Source organism: Mya arenaria, chromosome 2 (genome assembly GCF_026914265.1).
Source record: "Mya arenaria isolate MELC-2E11 chromosome 2, ASM2691426v1".
NCBI lineage: Eukaryota > Metazoa > Mollusca > Bivalvia > Myida > Myidae > Mya > Mya arenaria.
The window spans coordinates 58,200,187-58,218,123 of NC_069123.1; the positions used below are offsets into that span (position 1 = coordinate 58,200,187).

Below are 17,937 nucleotides of genomic sequence, written 5' to 3' on the forward strand. Positions count from 1 at the left end.
TAGACATTGTAGTTTTAATGTTTTCATCCAATTGCAGAAATAATAAGTACAGCAAAGAATACATTGAAGAAACACAGAATTTAAAGTATCAATAACAAAGCATTTCTGTTTTCATCAGCTGATGCCAAAATGTTGTCATATTAATTGCCAAACAATATTTTTGTATCAACTTTAAAAACTGCAGCAACAAATTTTCAAACACACATGACATATATGTATGTTGCCAAAAGTTAGCCAAAAATCTTACTTTTAAACAAGATACTAAGTTCTGAATCACTACTACAGTTCTTTTATACATGCTGTATAAGATCATTGCAGGAAATAGCCATTAAACTTCAAAAGGCGCTATATGACCTAGTACTGTCATTGACAATGATAGTGACCAGTTACATATATTATAAAAAGAAATGCTAATATATTCAGTAGAATATTTCACTTAAATTGAGCAAATACCTATAATATTAGGCAATGTTCTTTTTTTATTCTGCAAAATGTAGTGAGTTTTAATCTTAAGACTCTGGATAATGATGAAAATAAACATACAACATTTTAGCTTTCTGACAAAAAAAAAATTAAAAAAATTTGCACGTAGTTTTCTTTATATCTGTAAGTAAACTTGCACATCCACGTCTATATGCAGATATGAAAATAATGAAAATATGAGTATAAAATATGTACCATAAAACCCATTTACACTGTTTCTGAAAACATATCACAGAATTGCATGCTGCAAAAATACTTTAAAATATAAGGTATTCTTAAGTCACTGTAAGATGCCATATCTTGCTTGTGATGCATTTTGGCATATTTTACACTAAACTAGACTAGTTAGTATATTTGAATTGAAAAGGTTACATCTTCGTGAAAGCCACGCAACTACTGTATCCTGTTGACTAAGAAATGGTGTTAATAATTTTTTTCAAGCTTCTGTGCCACTTTAGAAACTATGAAATGAAGTGCTCTTGTCATGTTTATTGTTTATTTCAAACTGGTTTTACTAAGTATAAGCCCTTTTCTGAGTTTTATTCAAAGCATCAAGACTGTGAACGGCATCAACAAACTAGATGATATAAATTTTCATTGATTTTTATCGCAATACTTGCAGGGTAGTGGCTTGCATGAAAATACAAGAGCTGTCGTAAGACAGCGTGCTCGACTATGCCGCTTTGACTTTGATTTCCCATTATGAAAATGTGGTTAAGAATATACAGATATGCCTTTCAAAAGATATTGAAAAAAAAAAAAAAAAAAATAGTAGTAATTCAAGGGCCATAATTTGTATTTAGGGTTAAAATTGAGTTATGTTTCTTGTTGTAAGATGGTCATCAATAATTTTGAATTTTAATAAGTGCATTGAATGAAAGGTATAGATGTTTTTTTTATTAAAATCCCAACTTGCCTTAAACTTTAACTTGCCCTAAAACTTTAACCTAAGTCAATCAGGGGTCATAACTTGTATTAAGAATAATATGGAGTTATGTAACCTCATTGGGTGATGGTCCTGAACAACTGTATGAAGTATTAAATCAATTGAACGAAGGGTATAGAAGTATATAAATATCCTAACCTGCCCTAAAACTTTAACCTAAGTTCCATAGTCAATCGGGAGCCATAATATGTGTAAACGATAATATGGAGTTATCCAACCTCATCATGTGATGGCCCTGAACAACTGTGTGAAGTATTTAGTCAATTGAATGAAGGGTATTGGACTTATAAGTGAAAATCCCAACTTGCCCTTAAACTTTAACTGGACACCGACGCCGACGCTGGGGCGAGTAGTATAGCCCTCCTTATTCTTCGAATAGTCGAGCTAATAATAAAATTAAAAAAATGGCCATAACTTTTAAATAATACAATCACAAGTTATGTTACTTGATTGTCTATTTCACCCGCATATGCGGACAAAGTTTTAAATCAATTCAAAGAGTGGCTATGAGCTATGTGTACAATAAATGCTTCATACAAAACTTCAACTAAGCTGCAATGTCCTCCTTTTTTAGTATATAATTGTGTAGAATAAAAAAGCACTACTGATTTTACAATGTGCAAAGATATATATGACAAAATGACTATCACTAAGGTCTAATACATCAGTATATATATAGAGACAATACAAAAAAGTCAAACTGTACAGCAATTTTCATATATACATGTATATATATATATGTAGTAAAAAGGAAATATATTTGTATAACATTACATTTAGTGTTACTATTATATTAACAAGAGGGCCATGATGGCCCTAAATCGCTCACCTGAGTAAAAGAGTTTAAACTTTGTAATCAATAAAGCTTGATATTTGTTCTCAAAGAATATTGAAAAACATACTGGTCAAACATGTTGCCTGGATAATCACTGACAGGACTTGTCACAGTTGCCTACACACTGACAGGACTTGTCACAGTTTCCTGCACACTGACGATTGAATGCACACTGACAGGACTTGATGATTGACTGCACACTGACAGAATTTGTTTCTCATACCTGCACACTGACAGGACATTGTTCAGTTGCCTGCACACTGAAAGGACTTGATAATTGACTGCACACTGACAGCACTTGGTACAGATACCTGCACACTGACAGGACTTTTTTTCAGTTACCTGCACACTGACAGGACTTTGTTCAATTGCCTGCACACTGACAGGACTTCTTTCAATTGCCTGCACACTGACAAAACTATGTTAAATTGCTTGCACACTGAAATAACTTTTAGTATAGATACACAAACAACAAACAGTGCACCATCCAATAAAATCAATAAACTGCCTTAAGCTCTAAAAATCAAATATCAGAACACAATCAGCACCTTCCACTAATATTATCGCTGTTTCCATCTTGGTCAACATCATCTTCATTCAAGTGTTAAGAATCAAAATGTTCTTCATATATAAAGGCTTATTCACTATCCACACAGAAGATAAGATTGTAGCTTAGAATAATCTATATGAAGTTTACAATAATCTACTTAAGTTCAATGGAAAAGTCTGATTATTAAATTTATCATTAAGTAAAAATGATTTGAATCTATGAACCGAAAAAAAATGACCAATAATTGCCTTAGAAGTGACTATTTTGAAGACTTAATAAAATTTAAAATCTATTCCCTTGTTACTAATAATAGAAAGTAGTGGAATCTCCACAAAAAGGGAGCCCAAATAGCAAGACTTGCTGCCCTTGCTTCAAGAGTAAACTTTAGATAACTATCAGATTTTAACATTTTGGCCATTTTGTTGTTGTTGATCAATTGTGACCCCTTGTTGTTTTTTTGTAGAGGGTCACCCAAGGAAGCTTCCTGTAAAGTTAAATTGATGTTGGACTGGTAGTTTCAGAGATGTTTTTTTAAAGCAAAGCAGGAAGTCAGCCATTTTGTTGTTGTTGCTGTTGTTGCTGATAAATCATGACCCCCTTGTTGTATTTTTGTAGAGGGTCACCAAAGGAAGCTTCCTGTAAAGTTTCATTGAATTTGGAGTGGTAGTTTCAGAGAAGTTTTTTTAAGCAAAACAGGAAGTCAACCATTTTGTTGTTGTTGTTGATAAATCATGACCACTTGTTGTATTTTTGTAGAGGGTCACCCAAGGAAGCTTCCTGTGAAGTTTCATTGAATTTGGCCTGGTAGTTTCAGAGGAGATGTTTTTTAAGCAATTGTTGACGGACGGACGGATGGACTTACGGACGGATGCCGGACAAAGACCGATCACAATAGCTGACCTTGAGCACTTTGTGCTCTGGTGAGCTAAAAACAGTGTCTGTCATGTTATAACCACCCCAATAAAAGCAAAAACCGAAGACCTTGCAGAATATACCCTGTTTCCATGACATCATCTTGGTCCGTAGAAGCATATTGCCCTACTTTATAGTGCTTTGTATAGCTTTCATTAACAGTTTGCACTTGCACTTTATACACAAAACAAAAGGAATAAAATGATGACACATGTTCTCCTAATTTGGAATAACAACACATCTGATCAATCATTTTCTTCTATTTGATGATTCAACACAGGCATGACTAAACACACAATGTTCTAATCTCATAATTACAAAATCTTCACTGAAATGAATCTACTTGTATCCTTGCATCCATGCATCAATCTTCTCTCTATTGTAGCACATACTCATTTTCTAGTTGTGCCATTTATGTAAGATTTACAGATGGTTCATTCTCCTTGTTCTTAATATATAATAATGTTGTTTGCCCTGTAATTTTTAAAAAAAAGCTGTTGTCACAGGTTTGATCAGAGATCATTATTGCGTATAAATCTGTTTCCTTCAGAATGTTTCCCATAGTACACATACTTGCTTTTACCAAATGTACCTGAAACAGAGACATTTGAAAAGTTATATGTAAAGATCACTTTGATTCCTTTCCATTTAAAAGGACAATGTCAGAAAGGTTTTCCGTTTGGTTTTGACTTACTTTTTCAACAGCTTGTGAACTGAAACTATTACCTATACACTATCCATTTAGACACCTTGTGAAATTACAATTTTGTTCATTTTTATCATTCAAAACATTTATGAGTCACATCATAGTACTTTTCCCCGAAGTCAGGCATGGTTTAAACAAGAGGCCCAAAAGGGCCTATGCTCTACTGGCATGGCTTTTGTGGTCATATCAATCCAGAGCATGTATGTATGGGTAAAAGGCAACAGACATATGGTTTATGTTTTGTGTTTGGCTTACCTGAAAACGTAGCATGTTCAACATCTGAGCCAAGAAAGTATTGTAAGCAGATTAGTTCCATGAACTATTTTAATATGTGCCAAGTAAAAGTCATCTGACAAAAAAAAAATGCTTTCAAAACTGTACTCATAGTAAAAATTTCTGTAGTTTTAAAAGTTAAAAAAAGTTGGTCAAAAGGTCAAAGTCAAGGGCATCCTAGGACAACATTGATCAATTTGAACAAACATTCACAATCAATTGTGCTGAGATGGATGCACGAACACACAAAAAGATTTTCAAACCTTTCCAGATTTATGTTTACCAAACCTGTTAACCCTGGGTGTGGCCAGTAATGACACCAGGTGCATAACTTAAACATTCACAACCAATTTTGTTAAGATGAATGTGCAAACTACAGAACTTAAAGCTAAAAAATGGCCTTTGGGCTTTCAACAAGAACAAGGCAGAGTAATTCACAAAATCAGCTGCAGAAGCAAAAAGCACATTGTCTCTCAAAATCCTAGACTTGCAAATTGTCTCCCTTAACTCTAGACTTGAATTTACATGTACATGTAAACTTGGCTAAAAATAGAATTCGCTCATGCAGACCTGGCTAAAAATAGAGAGCATTTCTTTAAAACTTTCATGGCCCATAATCTAGGCATTCATGGGCGGATCTGGCTGGTTTTCGAAAGGAACCGAGCTCTAATGGATATCTAGATACTGTACAAGTTTCATTGAGATACAATAAAAACTGAAGACTGTATCGTGTTCACAACCAATTGTTTACAACCAATTGTTTACACAATAGCATTTTTTTATACTATCAAGGGCCATAATCTAGGCATGCATGGTCGGATCTGGCTGGTTTTCGAAAGGAACCCAGCTCTAATGGATATCTAAATACTGTACAAGTTTCATCGAGATACAATCAAAACTGAAGACTGTATCGCGTTCACAAGCAATTGTTTACAGACGCACGAATGCACGACCGCACGGATGCACATACTACGTACACATTACCATCGCATAAGCTCTTCTGGCCTTTGGCCAGTAGAGCTAACAAGAGGCCCAAAAGGGCCTTTGCTCTACTGGCATGGCTTTTGTGGTCATATCAATCCAGAGCATGTATGTATGGGTAAAAGGCAACAGACATATAGTTTATGTTTTGTGTTCGGGTTACCTGAAAACATAGCACGTTCCACATCTGAGCCCAGAAAGTATTTTAAGCAGATAAGTTGCATGAACTATTTTAATATGTGCCAAGTAAAAGTCATCTGACCAAAAAAAAAATGCTTTCAAAACTGTACTCATAGTAAAAATTTCTGTAGTTTTAAAAGTTGGTCAAAGTCAAGGGCATCCTAGGACAACATTGATCAATTTGAACAAACATTCACAATCAATTGTGCTGAGATGGATGCACGAACACACAAAAAGATTTTCAAACCTTTCCAGATTTATGTTTACCAAACCTGTTAACCCTGGGTGTGGCCACTAATGACACCAGGTGCATAACTTAAACATTCACAACCAATTTTGTTAAGATGAATGAGCAAACTACAGAACTTAAAGCTAAAAAATGGCCATTGGGCTTTCAACAAGAACAAGGCAGAGTATTTCACAAAATCAGCTGCAGAAGCAAAAGGCAAATTGTCTCTCAAAATCCTAGACTTGCAAATTGTCTCCCTTAACTCTAGACTTGAATTTACATGTACATGTAAACTTGGCTAAAAGTAGAATTCGCTCATGCAGACCTGGCTAAAAATAGAAAGGATTTCTTTGAAACTTTCATGGCCCATAATCTAGGCATTCATGGGCGGATCTTGCTGGTTTTCGAAAGGAACCAAGCTCTAATTGATATCTAGATACTGTACAAGTTTCATCGAGATACAATCAAAACTGAAGACTGTATCATGTTCACAACCAATTGTTTACACAATAGCATTTTTTTATACTATCAAGGGCCATAATCTAGGCATGCATGGGCGGATCTGGCTGGTTTTCGAAAAGGAACCCAGCTCTAATGGATATCTAGATACTGTACAAGTTTCATCAAGATACAATCAAAACTGAAGACTGTATCGTGTTCACAAGCAATTGTTTACAGACGCAGGGACGCACGGACGCACGGATGCACATACTACGTACACATTACCATCGCATAAGCTCTTCTGGCCTTTGGCCAGTAGAGCTAAAAACAACAACTGTTGAACTACAAATAAATAAAACTACAATAATTCTGTCAACCAAGAACACATATTTACCAAAATTTTATTTTGGATGAAAACTGCTGGCATATGACACATGGTTAAAAAAGAATAACACTATGAACTCACTCAAATGGTCATCAGAACTGCGGGCGTTCTGTGGAAGAGGGGTATACTGGGTTGGTGAAGGGGGTGACTCTTCAGGGGCCTTAAATATACAGCAACATTGTAAGGATGCAGTACAAAGCTTAGCAGTATTTTTCCCCCCATAAAATTGCTATTTTATAGAAACTTTCTAAGCAAAAGAATTATTGTAAATTAAGCATGTTTTACAAACTTATGACATTAAATATTTTGAATTTGACTGAATTCATTTGACAGTTAATTTGTCGAACGAAAAAGTATGAAAGTTGTGAAAATAATGGTGTTTTTATACTTGAATGCACAACATTTCAACAGCGTGTAAAACAACCATACTTTTGAGGTGTCTTCTGGTCCCCGCACGACACACATAAATGGGCCAACACGGTTGGCCTCTTTGAGATCTGCTGCTGTCACCTGTGTTGAGTCCAGAAACTTCAGCGTGGGTAATCTGTACAGCACATAGTACCTGAAGGGGAAGGAACAATCGGACCTTATAGTACATAACAGAAGTACATGCAAGCAGGTCTATGACATTGGGAATTATGCCATTAAACCACAACCGATCTCCAAAGCTATGGCATTCCTTTCAAAAAACAATTTATAATTCCATGGTTTGATCAAACCAGCTTAGGAAGTGATTGGTTGAAAAGGAAGTCATTGGTAGCTATGGATGCAGGTAGTTGCTAAGGCAATTGGTTCTTAAGGAAGTCATTAGTTCATAAGAAAGTTGTAGGGTGGAATTAATGAATGAGTTGGTAAAGAAGGCAATGGTTGCAAAAGAAAGTCCTTTGTTGCTAAGTAAATTAATTGTCACTAAGTAAGTCAATCCTAAGGTCATACAACAAGGAGGTCATTGGTTGCTAAGGAAGTGGTTGCAAAAAATCAATGGATGCTAAGGAGTTTATTGGTTGCAAGGGAAGAAAGTGGATGCTTAATAAGTAAGTGGTTGATATGAAGTCATTGGTTGCTAAGAAAATCATTGGCTTCTTATTTAGTCTTTTGTTGCTAAGGAAGTCATTGGTAGTTTATAAGTAAGTGATTAATAAGGAAGTCACTGGTTGATAAGGAAGCCAGTTGCTTAGGTAGTCACTTGTTGCTATGGAAATCGTTGGTTGCTTAGTAAGTAAGCGGCTGATTAGGAAGTCATAAGCTGTTGCTAAGAAAGAAACTGGTTATGAAGAATTATTGGTTGCTCAGGAAACCATGGGTTCCTAAGGTAATCATTGGTTGCTGAGGAAGTCATTGGTTGCATTTGATGTAGGTAGTTACAAACCACTACATGAGACTACATACAAATTAAAATGATCTGGGCTTGCAATTTCAGAGTTTTTCAAAGATTATTTCTATACTGGTATATAGCAAACCTTGAACCCCTGGGATGTGGCCAGCTTTAACCTCGGACATTATTTGAACAATTTTAGTGAAAGCCACTACAAAAGACTTTGTACCAAATATCAATTGTCTGGGCCATGCTGTTTCAAAGAAGATTTTAAAATTTTAAGATATAAGTATATAGAAAACCTGGGCCCCCCTATTAAGCCAGGCCAGTGCAACCCCATGAACATAATTTGTACAATCTAGGTAAAGGGCCACTACCAAATATCAAGATCTTGGGTTTCAGAGAAGAAGATTTTCAAAGATATTACTAAAAAATATATAGAATTATAGTCATATAGTGAAAACTAACCAAGGCAAAGTTTTAAACGAACAAACATGCCTTGGATGAATTTGATAAAAGACAACTGTAAAAACATTTCTGTGAATTTATTTTGAAATATTACCAATTTCTGAGCGAACAATTTTCAAATGTTTTCCTTTTAGTTGCCTTGGCAAGCAGAGTTATACATGGAACAATTCTATTTTAATAAATCCTGGAAAGAACCAACCAATGAATAATCTTGTGGAATTTGGTTGCAATTGACATAGTGGTTAAAGACAAGTTGTTTAAAGAAAAATGTTAATGATGGACGACGGACAGTCATATATCACAATCGTGCATTTTGTGTTCAGGTGAGCTAAAAACACCATTTTATGACCAAGATTATAGTATTTCACACTGACAATGAAGGTGACAATGACAACGAAATAATGGGATCCATCCCAAGGTCATACAAAAAGCCCCCATACACACCTATATCTCTGATCCATGCCAAGGTCATACAACAGGCCCCTAAACACACCTATTACTCTGATCCATCCCAAGGTCATAGAACAGGCCCCCATACACACCTATATCTCTGAAACATGCCAAGGTCATAGAACAGGCCCCAATACACACCTATATCTCTGATCCATCCCAAGGTCATACAACAGGGCCCCATACACACCCATATCTCTGATCCATCCTAAGGTCATACAACAGGCCCCCATACACACCTATATCTCTGATCCATCCCAAGGTCATACAACAAGCCCCCATACACACGACACCTATATATCTGAAACATGCCAAGGTCATACATCAGTCCCCCATACACACCAATATCTCTGATCCATCCCAAGGTCATACAACAGGCCCCCATACAAACCTATATCTCTGATCCATTCCAAGGTCATATAACAGTCCCCCATACACACCTTTATCTCTGATCCATCCCAAAGTCATAAGACAGTCCCCCATACACACCGATATATCTGATCCATGTCAAGGTAATACATCAGGCCCCCCATATACACGGATATCTCTGATCCATGCCAAGGTCAAACAACAGTCGCACATACACACGACACCTATATCTCTGATCCATGCCAAAGTCATACAACAGTCACACATTCACACCTATATCTCTGATCCACGCCAAGGTCATACAACAGGCCACCCCAAACACACCCATATCTCTGATCCATCCCAAGGGCATTCAACAGTCCCCCATACGCACCTATATCTCTGATCCATGCCAAGGTCATACAACAGGCCCCCATATACACCGATATATCTGATCCATGCCAAGGTCATATAACAGGCCCCATATGCATCGATATATCTGATCCATCCCAAGGTCATACAACAGTCACCCATACACATATATATCTCTAATCCATCCCAAGGTCATACAACAGTCACCCATACCTCTGATCTATCCCAAGGTCATACAACAGTCGCACATACAAACCTATACCTCTGATCCAACCCAAGGCCAGACAACTGGCCCCCATACAAACCTTTATCTCTGTTCCATGCCAAGGTCATACAACAGGCCACCCCAAACACACCTTTACCTCTGATCCATCCCAAGGTCATACAACAGGCCCCCATACACACCTATATCTCTGATCCATCCCAAGGTCATACAACAGGCCTCCAAACACACCTATATCTCTGATCCCTCCCAAGGTCATACAAAAAGCCCCTTATTACACCTATATCTCTCATTCATCCCAAGGTCATACAATAGTCCCCCATACACACCTAAATCTCTGATTCACCCCAAGGTCATATAACAGTCCCCCATACACACCTATATCTCTGATTCACCCCAATGTCATACAATAGTCCCCCATACACACCTAAATCTCTGATTCACCCCAAGGTCATACAATAGTCCCCCATACACACCTAAATCTCTGATTCACCCCAAGGTCATACAAAAGTCCCCCATACACACCTATATCTCTGGTTCACCCCAATGTCATACAATAGTCCTCCATACACACCTAAATCTCTGATTCACCCCAAGGTCATACAATAGTCCCCCATACACACCTATATGTCTGATTCATCCCAAGGTCATACAATAGTCCCCCATACACACCTATATGTCTGATTCACCCCAAGGTCATACAATAGTCCCCCATACACACCTATATGTCTGATTCATCCCAAGGTCATACAATAGTCCCCCATACACACCTATATGTCTGATTCACCCCAAGGTCATACAACAGGCCCCCATACACACCTATATGTCTGATTCATCCCAAGGTCATACAACAGGCCCCCATACACACCTATATGTCTGATTCATCCCAAGGTCATACAACAGGCCCCCATACACACCCATATGTCTGATTCATCCCAAGGTCATACACTAGTCCCCCATACACACCTATATCTCTGGTAGTCTTCTTCATCTTTCTCCATTGAAGACAGCTGATTTGGGCAGGCTGAGTTACCAAGCAGGCTCAAATACTTCAGTCGCGGAAACTTGACCTTTATGTCTTCTAACAAGTGGTCCAAGTCTGTCAACTGAATGCAAAAATATTTACTATGACAACAGTAACAATTACTTATGCTTTGTCTGTATTAGTTTGATTTTATCTGAAAGTATTTTTTGCATAAGCATCTTGGGATAACAAATAAGAAATAACATTATTACACTTCAAAACACAAATATTTAGATATTAGTACAAATTAAAACAATATCTGCTTAAGTTAAATAAAGTCTGTGTCGATAATTTATAGAGATCTTACATACTGTTAAGTTTGTAAACCTTGTAACCTGGGATTGTGAGTGTTCTTTGTATGTGTTTAGTATTCATGAGTGTACCGGTACTTTATATTTCTTAAGTGTGAGTGTTCTTTGTATTTTTTTTGTGTGAGTGTATTTTATACTTTGTAGGTGTGAGTGTTCATTGTATTTGTTTAGTGTGAGTGCACTTCATATTTCTTAAGCAAGAGTGTTCTTTGTATTTGTTGAGTGTGAGTGTAATTTATACTTCTGCAATGTGAGTGTTCTTTATATCTGTTGAGTGCGAGAGTATTTTTCACTTCTTCAGTGTGAGTGTTCTTTGTATTTGTTGAGCGTGAGTGTACTTCATCCTTCTCGAGTGTGAGTGTTTTTTATATACTTTAAAGTGTGAGTGTTCCTTGTATTTGTTTAGTGCGAGTGTACTTTATACTTCTTAAGTGGGAGAGTTGTTTGTATTCATTGACAGATAAATGTTAGGTTGTAAAAGTGTACATTGATTTTGCTCAGTGTAAGCAGTGTGCATGTACCTTGCATTTTAGAATGTAGACTGACTTAGTCATATTTTGAGTGTGAGTATACCTTGTTTTTGTTGAGTGTGAGTGTGTGTAGATTGTCCAGCCGGGGAAAGATGGTAGTGTCCCCAAGAGTGTTGTTGTCCAGCACCAGCTCCTCCAGGTGACAAAACTCCTCCAGACCATCCACACAGCTAAAACGGAGAATAATTATTCTTATTATTATCATTATTATTATTTTTATTATAATTACTATCTAACAATCTTTAATATAATAATATTGCTTAAAGGTTTTTGTCTTGGTCATCACAGCAGTTACACAGTAAGACCTGTCCCAGTTTGTTCTGCGCCTTGCAGCATGACAAGTCGCAAGATATTGACTGATTTGTCTTACTATTGCACAAGATTATCTACAATTGTCAAGAACCAGTAGCATGACTGAATTACAAACTTGTTGCGACTTATTACAACTGGTCATCAATCAATATCTAAAATTATTATACACATTTTTTCAACTACCGGGTACATGTTTGTTTAAAGACTGATACACCAAAACTTCTTCAAATTTTTGCCATGCTATAAACTAATAATTCCAAACTTTGTCAGTTGGCATGTTTAAGAGGCCAAGTAACTCCTTAATTGAAAAAATTATTTCACAGACTGTATATTGTTCAGATTAATTCTATGTACTAGTATATGGCTTTAGCAAAGTTTATTGGCCAGTTGTGTTTACCTGATGTTATTGAAGCTCAGATCTAATCTTCGTGTGACTTTTGAGTAGTCATCTATCAACTTCTGAGGTATAGATTCTACTTCATTTCCTATAAATGATAACTGAAAAGAGAATTAAACTTGCCTGGATAATCACTGACAGGACTTGTCACAGTTGCCTGCACACTGACAGGACTTGTCACAGTTTCCTGCACACTGACAAGATTTTGTTCAGTTGCCTGCACACTGACAGGACTTGATGATTGACTGCACACTGACAAAATTTTATTATCATACCTGCACACTGACAGGACTTTGTTCAGTTGCCTGCACACTGACATGACTTGATAATTGACTGCACACTGACAGCTCTTGGTACAGATACCTGCACACTGACAGGACTTATTTCAGTTGCCTGCACACTGACAGGACTTTGTTCAATTGCCTGCACACCGACAGGACGTTGTTCAATTGCCTGCACACTGACAAAACTATGTAAAATTGCTTGCACACTGAAAGAACTTTTAGTATAGATACACAAACAGTGCACAACCCAATAAAATCAATAAACTGCCTTAAGCTCTAAAAATCAAATATCAGAACACATTGAACTAATATTATCACATCTTCCATCTAGGACAAAATCACCTTCCTTCTAATGTTCATAATATTTTTTTTCCTTATATAAGTTGTAAGTAAATAACACTATCCACACAGAAGATAAGAGTGTAGCTTAGAATAATCTACATGAATATTACAATAATCTACATAAAGATCAATGGAAAAGTCTGATTATTAAATTTAAAATTAAGAAAAAATGAAATTTCTTCCAAAGAATAAATTGTATAATAATTATTTGAATCTATGAACCTAAAAACAGAACAATAATTACCTTAGAAGTGACTACATGTATGTTGAAGACTTAATAAAATATAAAATCTATTCCCTTGTTACTAAAAATAGAAAGTAGTGGAATCTCCAACAAAAAGGGAGACCATATAGCAAGACTTGCTGCCCTTGCTTCAAGAGTAAACTTTACATAACTATCAGATTTTAACAAAATGTATTTATAATGACCTTGTAACCGAAGGGGTGAGGCCAATTTTCCTCCAGGGGCAAAACTTGAATAAACATGGTAGGTAACCAATAGACAATGTTACCCACCAAATATTTAAGCACTATGCCTCATAGTATTAAATCTTGCCAAATTAAGTTTTGTAATTTTTCCTTTAGGTTGCCATGGCAACCAGAGTTCTGCATGGAATTCATTTCTTTGAACAATTTTGAAAAAGCACCAACCAAGGATTACTCCTATGAAGTTTCATTAAAATTGTCCAAGAGGTTTAGGAGTAGATGATGATTATAACAAATTGTTGACACTTTTCCTTTAGGTTGCCATGGCAACCAGAGGTCTGCATGAAATTAATTTTTTTTAACACTTTTGAAAAAGCACCAACCAAGGATAATTCCTATATAGTTTCATTAAAATTGTCCTAGAGGTTTAGGAGAAGATTATGATTATAACAAAATGTTGACACTTTTCCTTTAGGTTGCCATGGCAACCAGAGTTCTGCATGGAATTCATTTCTTTGAACACTTTTGAAAAAGCACCAACAAAGGATTATTCCTATGAAGTTTCATTAAAATTGTCCAAGGGGTTTAGGAGAAGATGATGATAATAACCAATTGTTGACGCTTTTCCTTTAGGTTGCCATGGCAACCAGAGGTATGCATGGAATTCATTTCTTTGAACAGCTTTGAAAAAGCACCAACCAAGGATCATTCCTATGAAGTTTCATTAAAATTGTCCAAGAGGTTTAGGAGTAGATAATGATTATAACAAATTGTTGACACTTTTCCTTCAGGTTGCCATGGCAACAAGAATTCTGCATGGAATTCATTTCCTTGAGCACTTTTGAAAAAGCACCAACAAAGGATCATTCCTATGAAGTTTCAGCAAAATTGTCCAATTGGTTTAGGAAAAGAAGATGATTATAACCAATTGTTGACGTCGAACGCCGGACGCCAGATGACAGACGACGGACGACAGACGCCGGACATAGACCGATCACAATAGCTTACCTTGAGCGCTTCGTGCTCAGGTGAGCTAAAAAGCAATTCATTTATTCTGGCCGCTATTTATCAAATGATTTCCTTGACAACTTAAAATTATACACTTGCGCTGTAGAGTTCCTGTATGATTCAATAATTTGGGTTGTGTTAACTATTACTTTTACTGTTGTCACTTCAGTCATAATTGGTAATAAGATAATGAAATATCTTGTTTGAAACGTGCCAGGAGATAACATACTCAGGTAAATATCAACAGCTGATCAGTACAGTGCAGCAGCCTCTCTTGTTCTAATTTGATAACATCAAGAATGTAAGTGAGCAAAAATGGATGAAAGTGCTATTTGTTTTGATGTCATTTAACAGTCACCCATCTGACCACAATTATGCAAAAGTCAACATTGTACTTAAAGCAACACAATTATTGAGTATGGAGAGTATACATTGAATAAGATAAATCATAATGTTATCTAAAAAATAAAAATATATATATTTAATGCATTGTGTCATCATCATGAAAACAACATGTACTTACATGAAAATGATACAATGCATATACACAAGGCTATTTGGATTAATAAACAATTATGTAAGATATATACAGCTCGCTAAACACAAAAATCATAGCCATATTTAAGAATGACCCAGCCCCTGAACCAGCCCCCAGTCAATTTTTCTACATGTATCTTTTTCATTAATGTACCATATTTTCAGTGGTTTCATTTTATTCCCACTATAGGTTCTAAATACAAAGAATTGATCTAGTCCAATTGTTTTGTCCAAAATAAAAGCATAGTTATTTGACACTAAAGCAAAATTTCAACCCTTCAACCGAGTGTGCATAAAAGGCATCAACAGAGTGCCAATTATCAGATAACATTTCTACTTTGTGATTCAGCACTAGACTTGATTTCTATGAATAAGTTATCTTTATGTCATTTTCTAATGCACCAGTCAGTTGTAACTACAGCCCTCCTAGGTCTAGGGGTATACCAGGGACAGGAGGGGAAATGGGCCATGTTTGTACCTTCCAGGTGGCCTGGCAGTGCCGAGTGAATGCCATGGGGTTTAATTTTGTGCTGAAAATAGCAGGGAATGGGCCTTACCTCGTGTGTGCGTGGTTACAATTGACTGGTGCATAACTCTGACTAGCAAAACTATTCATTTTTAATAGGCTTTGACAGCGCACAATTCTTAACTGCAATAAGAGAACAATTAGTATTTAATTGTGTTTGGTAGAAAGAAGAAAAAAACTCTGGCAGGAGTTGGCCCTCCCACTCACACCCCATATAACATATTGACACCAATATAAAGAAAGTCTGCATCATAGGAGTTCCTTAAATTTTGCCCGCGCATAAAAAAACACTAGTCCATATAAACAGCACACTTCAGAGTCTTTGACCATTTTTAATTTGGCAAATCTATGCGTCCCACTTGTTGTTTTCCTAGCCAAGAATGACAGATCCCAGCGCTAAGTATATTGAGCGGAAAGATAACGGGCACCTGCTAGATGTTTTCAAAATGGCGATGCTTTATTGACATTTATGTCGCTCTAAATTAAACTAATTATTGGTGTTTCACTAAACACTTAAGTGTAATAAGTATAAGGTATTGGCTAGAAAATAAAGTTGAACTTTTGTGCTTTTATTTAACAGTTAAGTGATTAGTGTTGTGGAGTTAAGTTGTAGAATACACATTACACTGGTATGGATCAGTCGACTTGTGGCCTTTAAGGAACAAAATGAATATCCAAATGTTAAAACAGTTCCCTATACGTGCATTATTGTGGCTAAAAAACACACATAAGTTGGAATATAATATCAGCCAACAAAAAACGTATCATAACGTGCGACGTTAAACAAACAAGCCCAACAGATCCCTTCAGGGAAAAGCATGCTCGACCCTGAAGGGGTCTGCTGGTCTTTATATACAGTAAATTCTCAATCCACACAGAACCCGGGCTTTGCTAATTTGCATATTACCAATCAAGTTAACATACATACTATGAACGTACTTCCGTTTAAACGGAATGTGATATACTATGAACACACATCCGCAGCATACAACACACATCCGCAGCATACAGCGGACCGTTACAGTATAAAGATGTTTTATAATCTATCAGATGCATAATATTAGCTGCTGATGCTATTAAGTCAGCTTATTTAGTATGACAAAGCTTATTTTAAAGAACAAACATAAAGAATAACAAAATGTAAAAACACATACATGTACATCTGTAGTTCTGGCTTCCACAACTTTATTGTTGATATTTATTTTTTTGATGTTTACAACACATTAAACATCCAAAAAGGTAATATATAACGTGTTCGCTGGAGTTCTTTAGCTAGTACATCGGTACAGAAAAATCACGTCGTTCAAAATTCAAGGAAGTTAATAATTGTATCAAAAACAGAGTTTATACAAATAAATCACGGTGAGCAATGTACAAATGTTTATACCTGTCCGTCTTGAAACCCCTCCCATGCACTGTCGTCTACAATTGATGTAGATAAATCCACATTTTCCATGTCTTCATCATTTTGACTACTGTTTTGGTTGTCCGCCATTTTAGTTGATACCACGTGACAGTCACATGACAATAAATCAAGGGTCGTCTCAAAATATGTGTTACTGTATAAATCATTTCACGACGGATTTCATTGATTTCTAAATAAATAATTTATTTAGAAATAATGTAGTTCCATATCCTGAAACACTTCAAGAGTCTGGTGCTTTTCGGAACAAAACATACACAACTAAAATTATATTAAAAGAAGAACCACAATCATGTTTTCCTCTTCACTGAGTCGACCCTTAGTTTGACACGTTTTGCACGTGGAAACGTAATTGTTGGCTGACCACTAGCAATAGGTAAAGTACAACTTAAATCTTACTATTTTGTACAATTAAAGATATCGGTGATAATTATGCTTTTAAAGAGTCTTTCTTTAAATTTGTTCTATTCTATACCCTATTATTGGTTTGAGTTGAAGTGTTCCATTAAAGCTGGAAGTAGGATTTGTAATGGGTCCTAGTTCTGGCTTCCATAACTTTAATGTTGATATTTATTTTTTTGATGTTTCCAACACATTAAACATCCAAAAAGGTAATATATAACGTGTTCGCTGAAGTTCTTTAGCTAAATGGGTCCCAGATTTAAAACATCCACTACAAAAGTTTTCATTTTAACTAGTTTAAATCAAAATAGAATTGAA

The 17,937-nt window shown here is 36.1% G+C and overlaps 1 protein-coding gene across 1 annotated transcript; it reads right to left on the reverse strand.

The window, feature by feature from the left end:
- On the reverse strand, positions 1-17,294 carry LOC128243444 (leucine-rich melanocyte differentiation-associated protein-like). Its single transcript, XM_052961233.1, has 7 exons — positions 17,182-17,294; positions 12,672-12,772; positions 12,006-12,132; positions 11,064-11,203; positions 7,351-7,483; positions 7,003-7,081; positions 1-4,318 (listed from the first exon to the last, which is right to left on the reverse strand). The coding sequence occupies exons 1-7, from the start codon at positions 17,287-17,289 to the stop codon at positions 4,239-4,241; spliced, it is 768 nt and encodes a 255-aa protein (XP_052817193.1). The 5' UTR covers positions 17,290-17,294; the 3' UTR covers positions 1-4,238.
- Between the last annotated feature and the right edge of the window lie 643 nt (positions 17,295-17,937).

Coding starts and splice junctions, on each gene's coding strand:
- LOC128243444 (XM_052961233.1), bottom strand. CDS start 17,289: ATGGCGGACAACCAAAACAGTAGTCAAAATGATGAAGACATGGAAAAT. Junction 12,133..12,671: donor CTGAGCTTCAATAACATCAG/GTAAACACAACT, acceptor TCTCCGTTTTAG/CTGTGTGGATGGTCTGGAGG. Junction 7,484..11,063: donor GAAGACTACCAGAGATATAG/GTGTGTATGGGG, acceptor CTTCCCCTTCAG/GTACTATGTGCTGTACAGAT.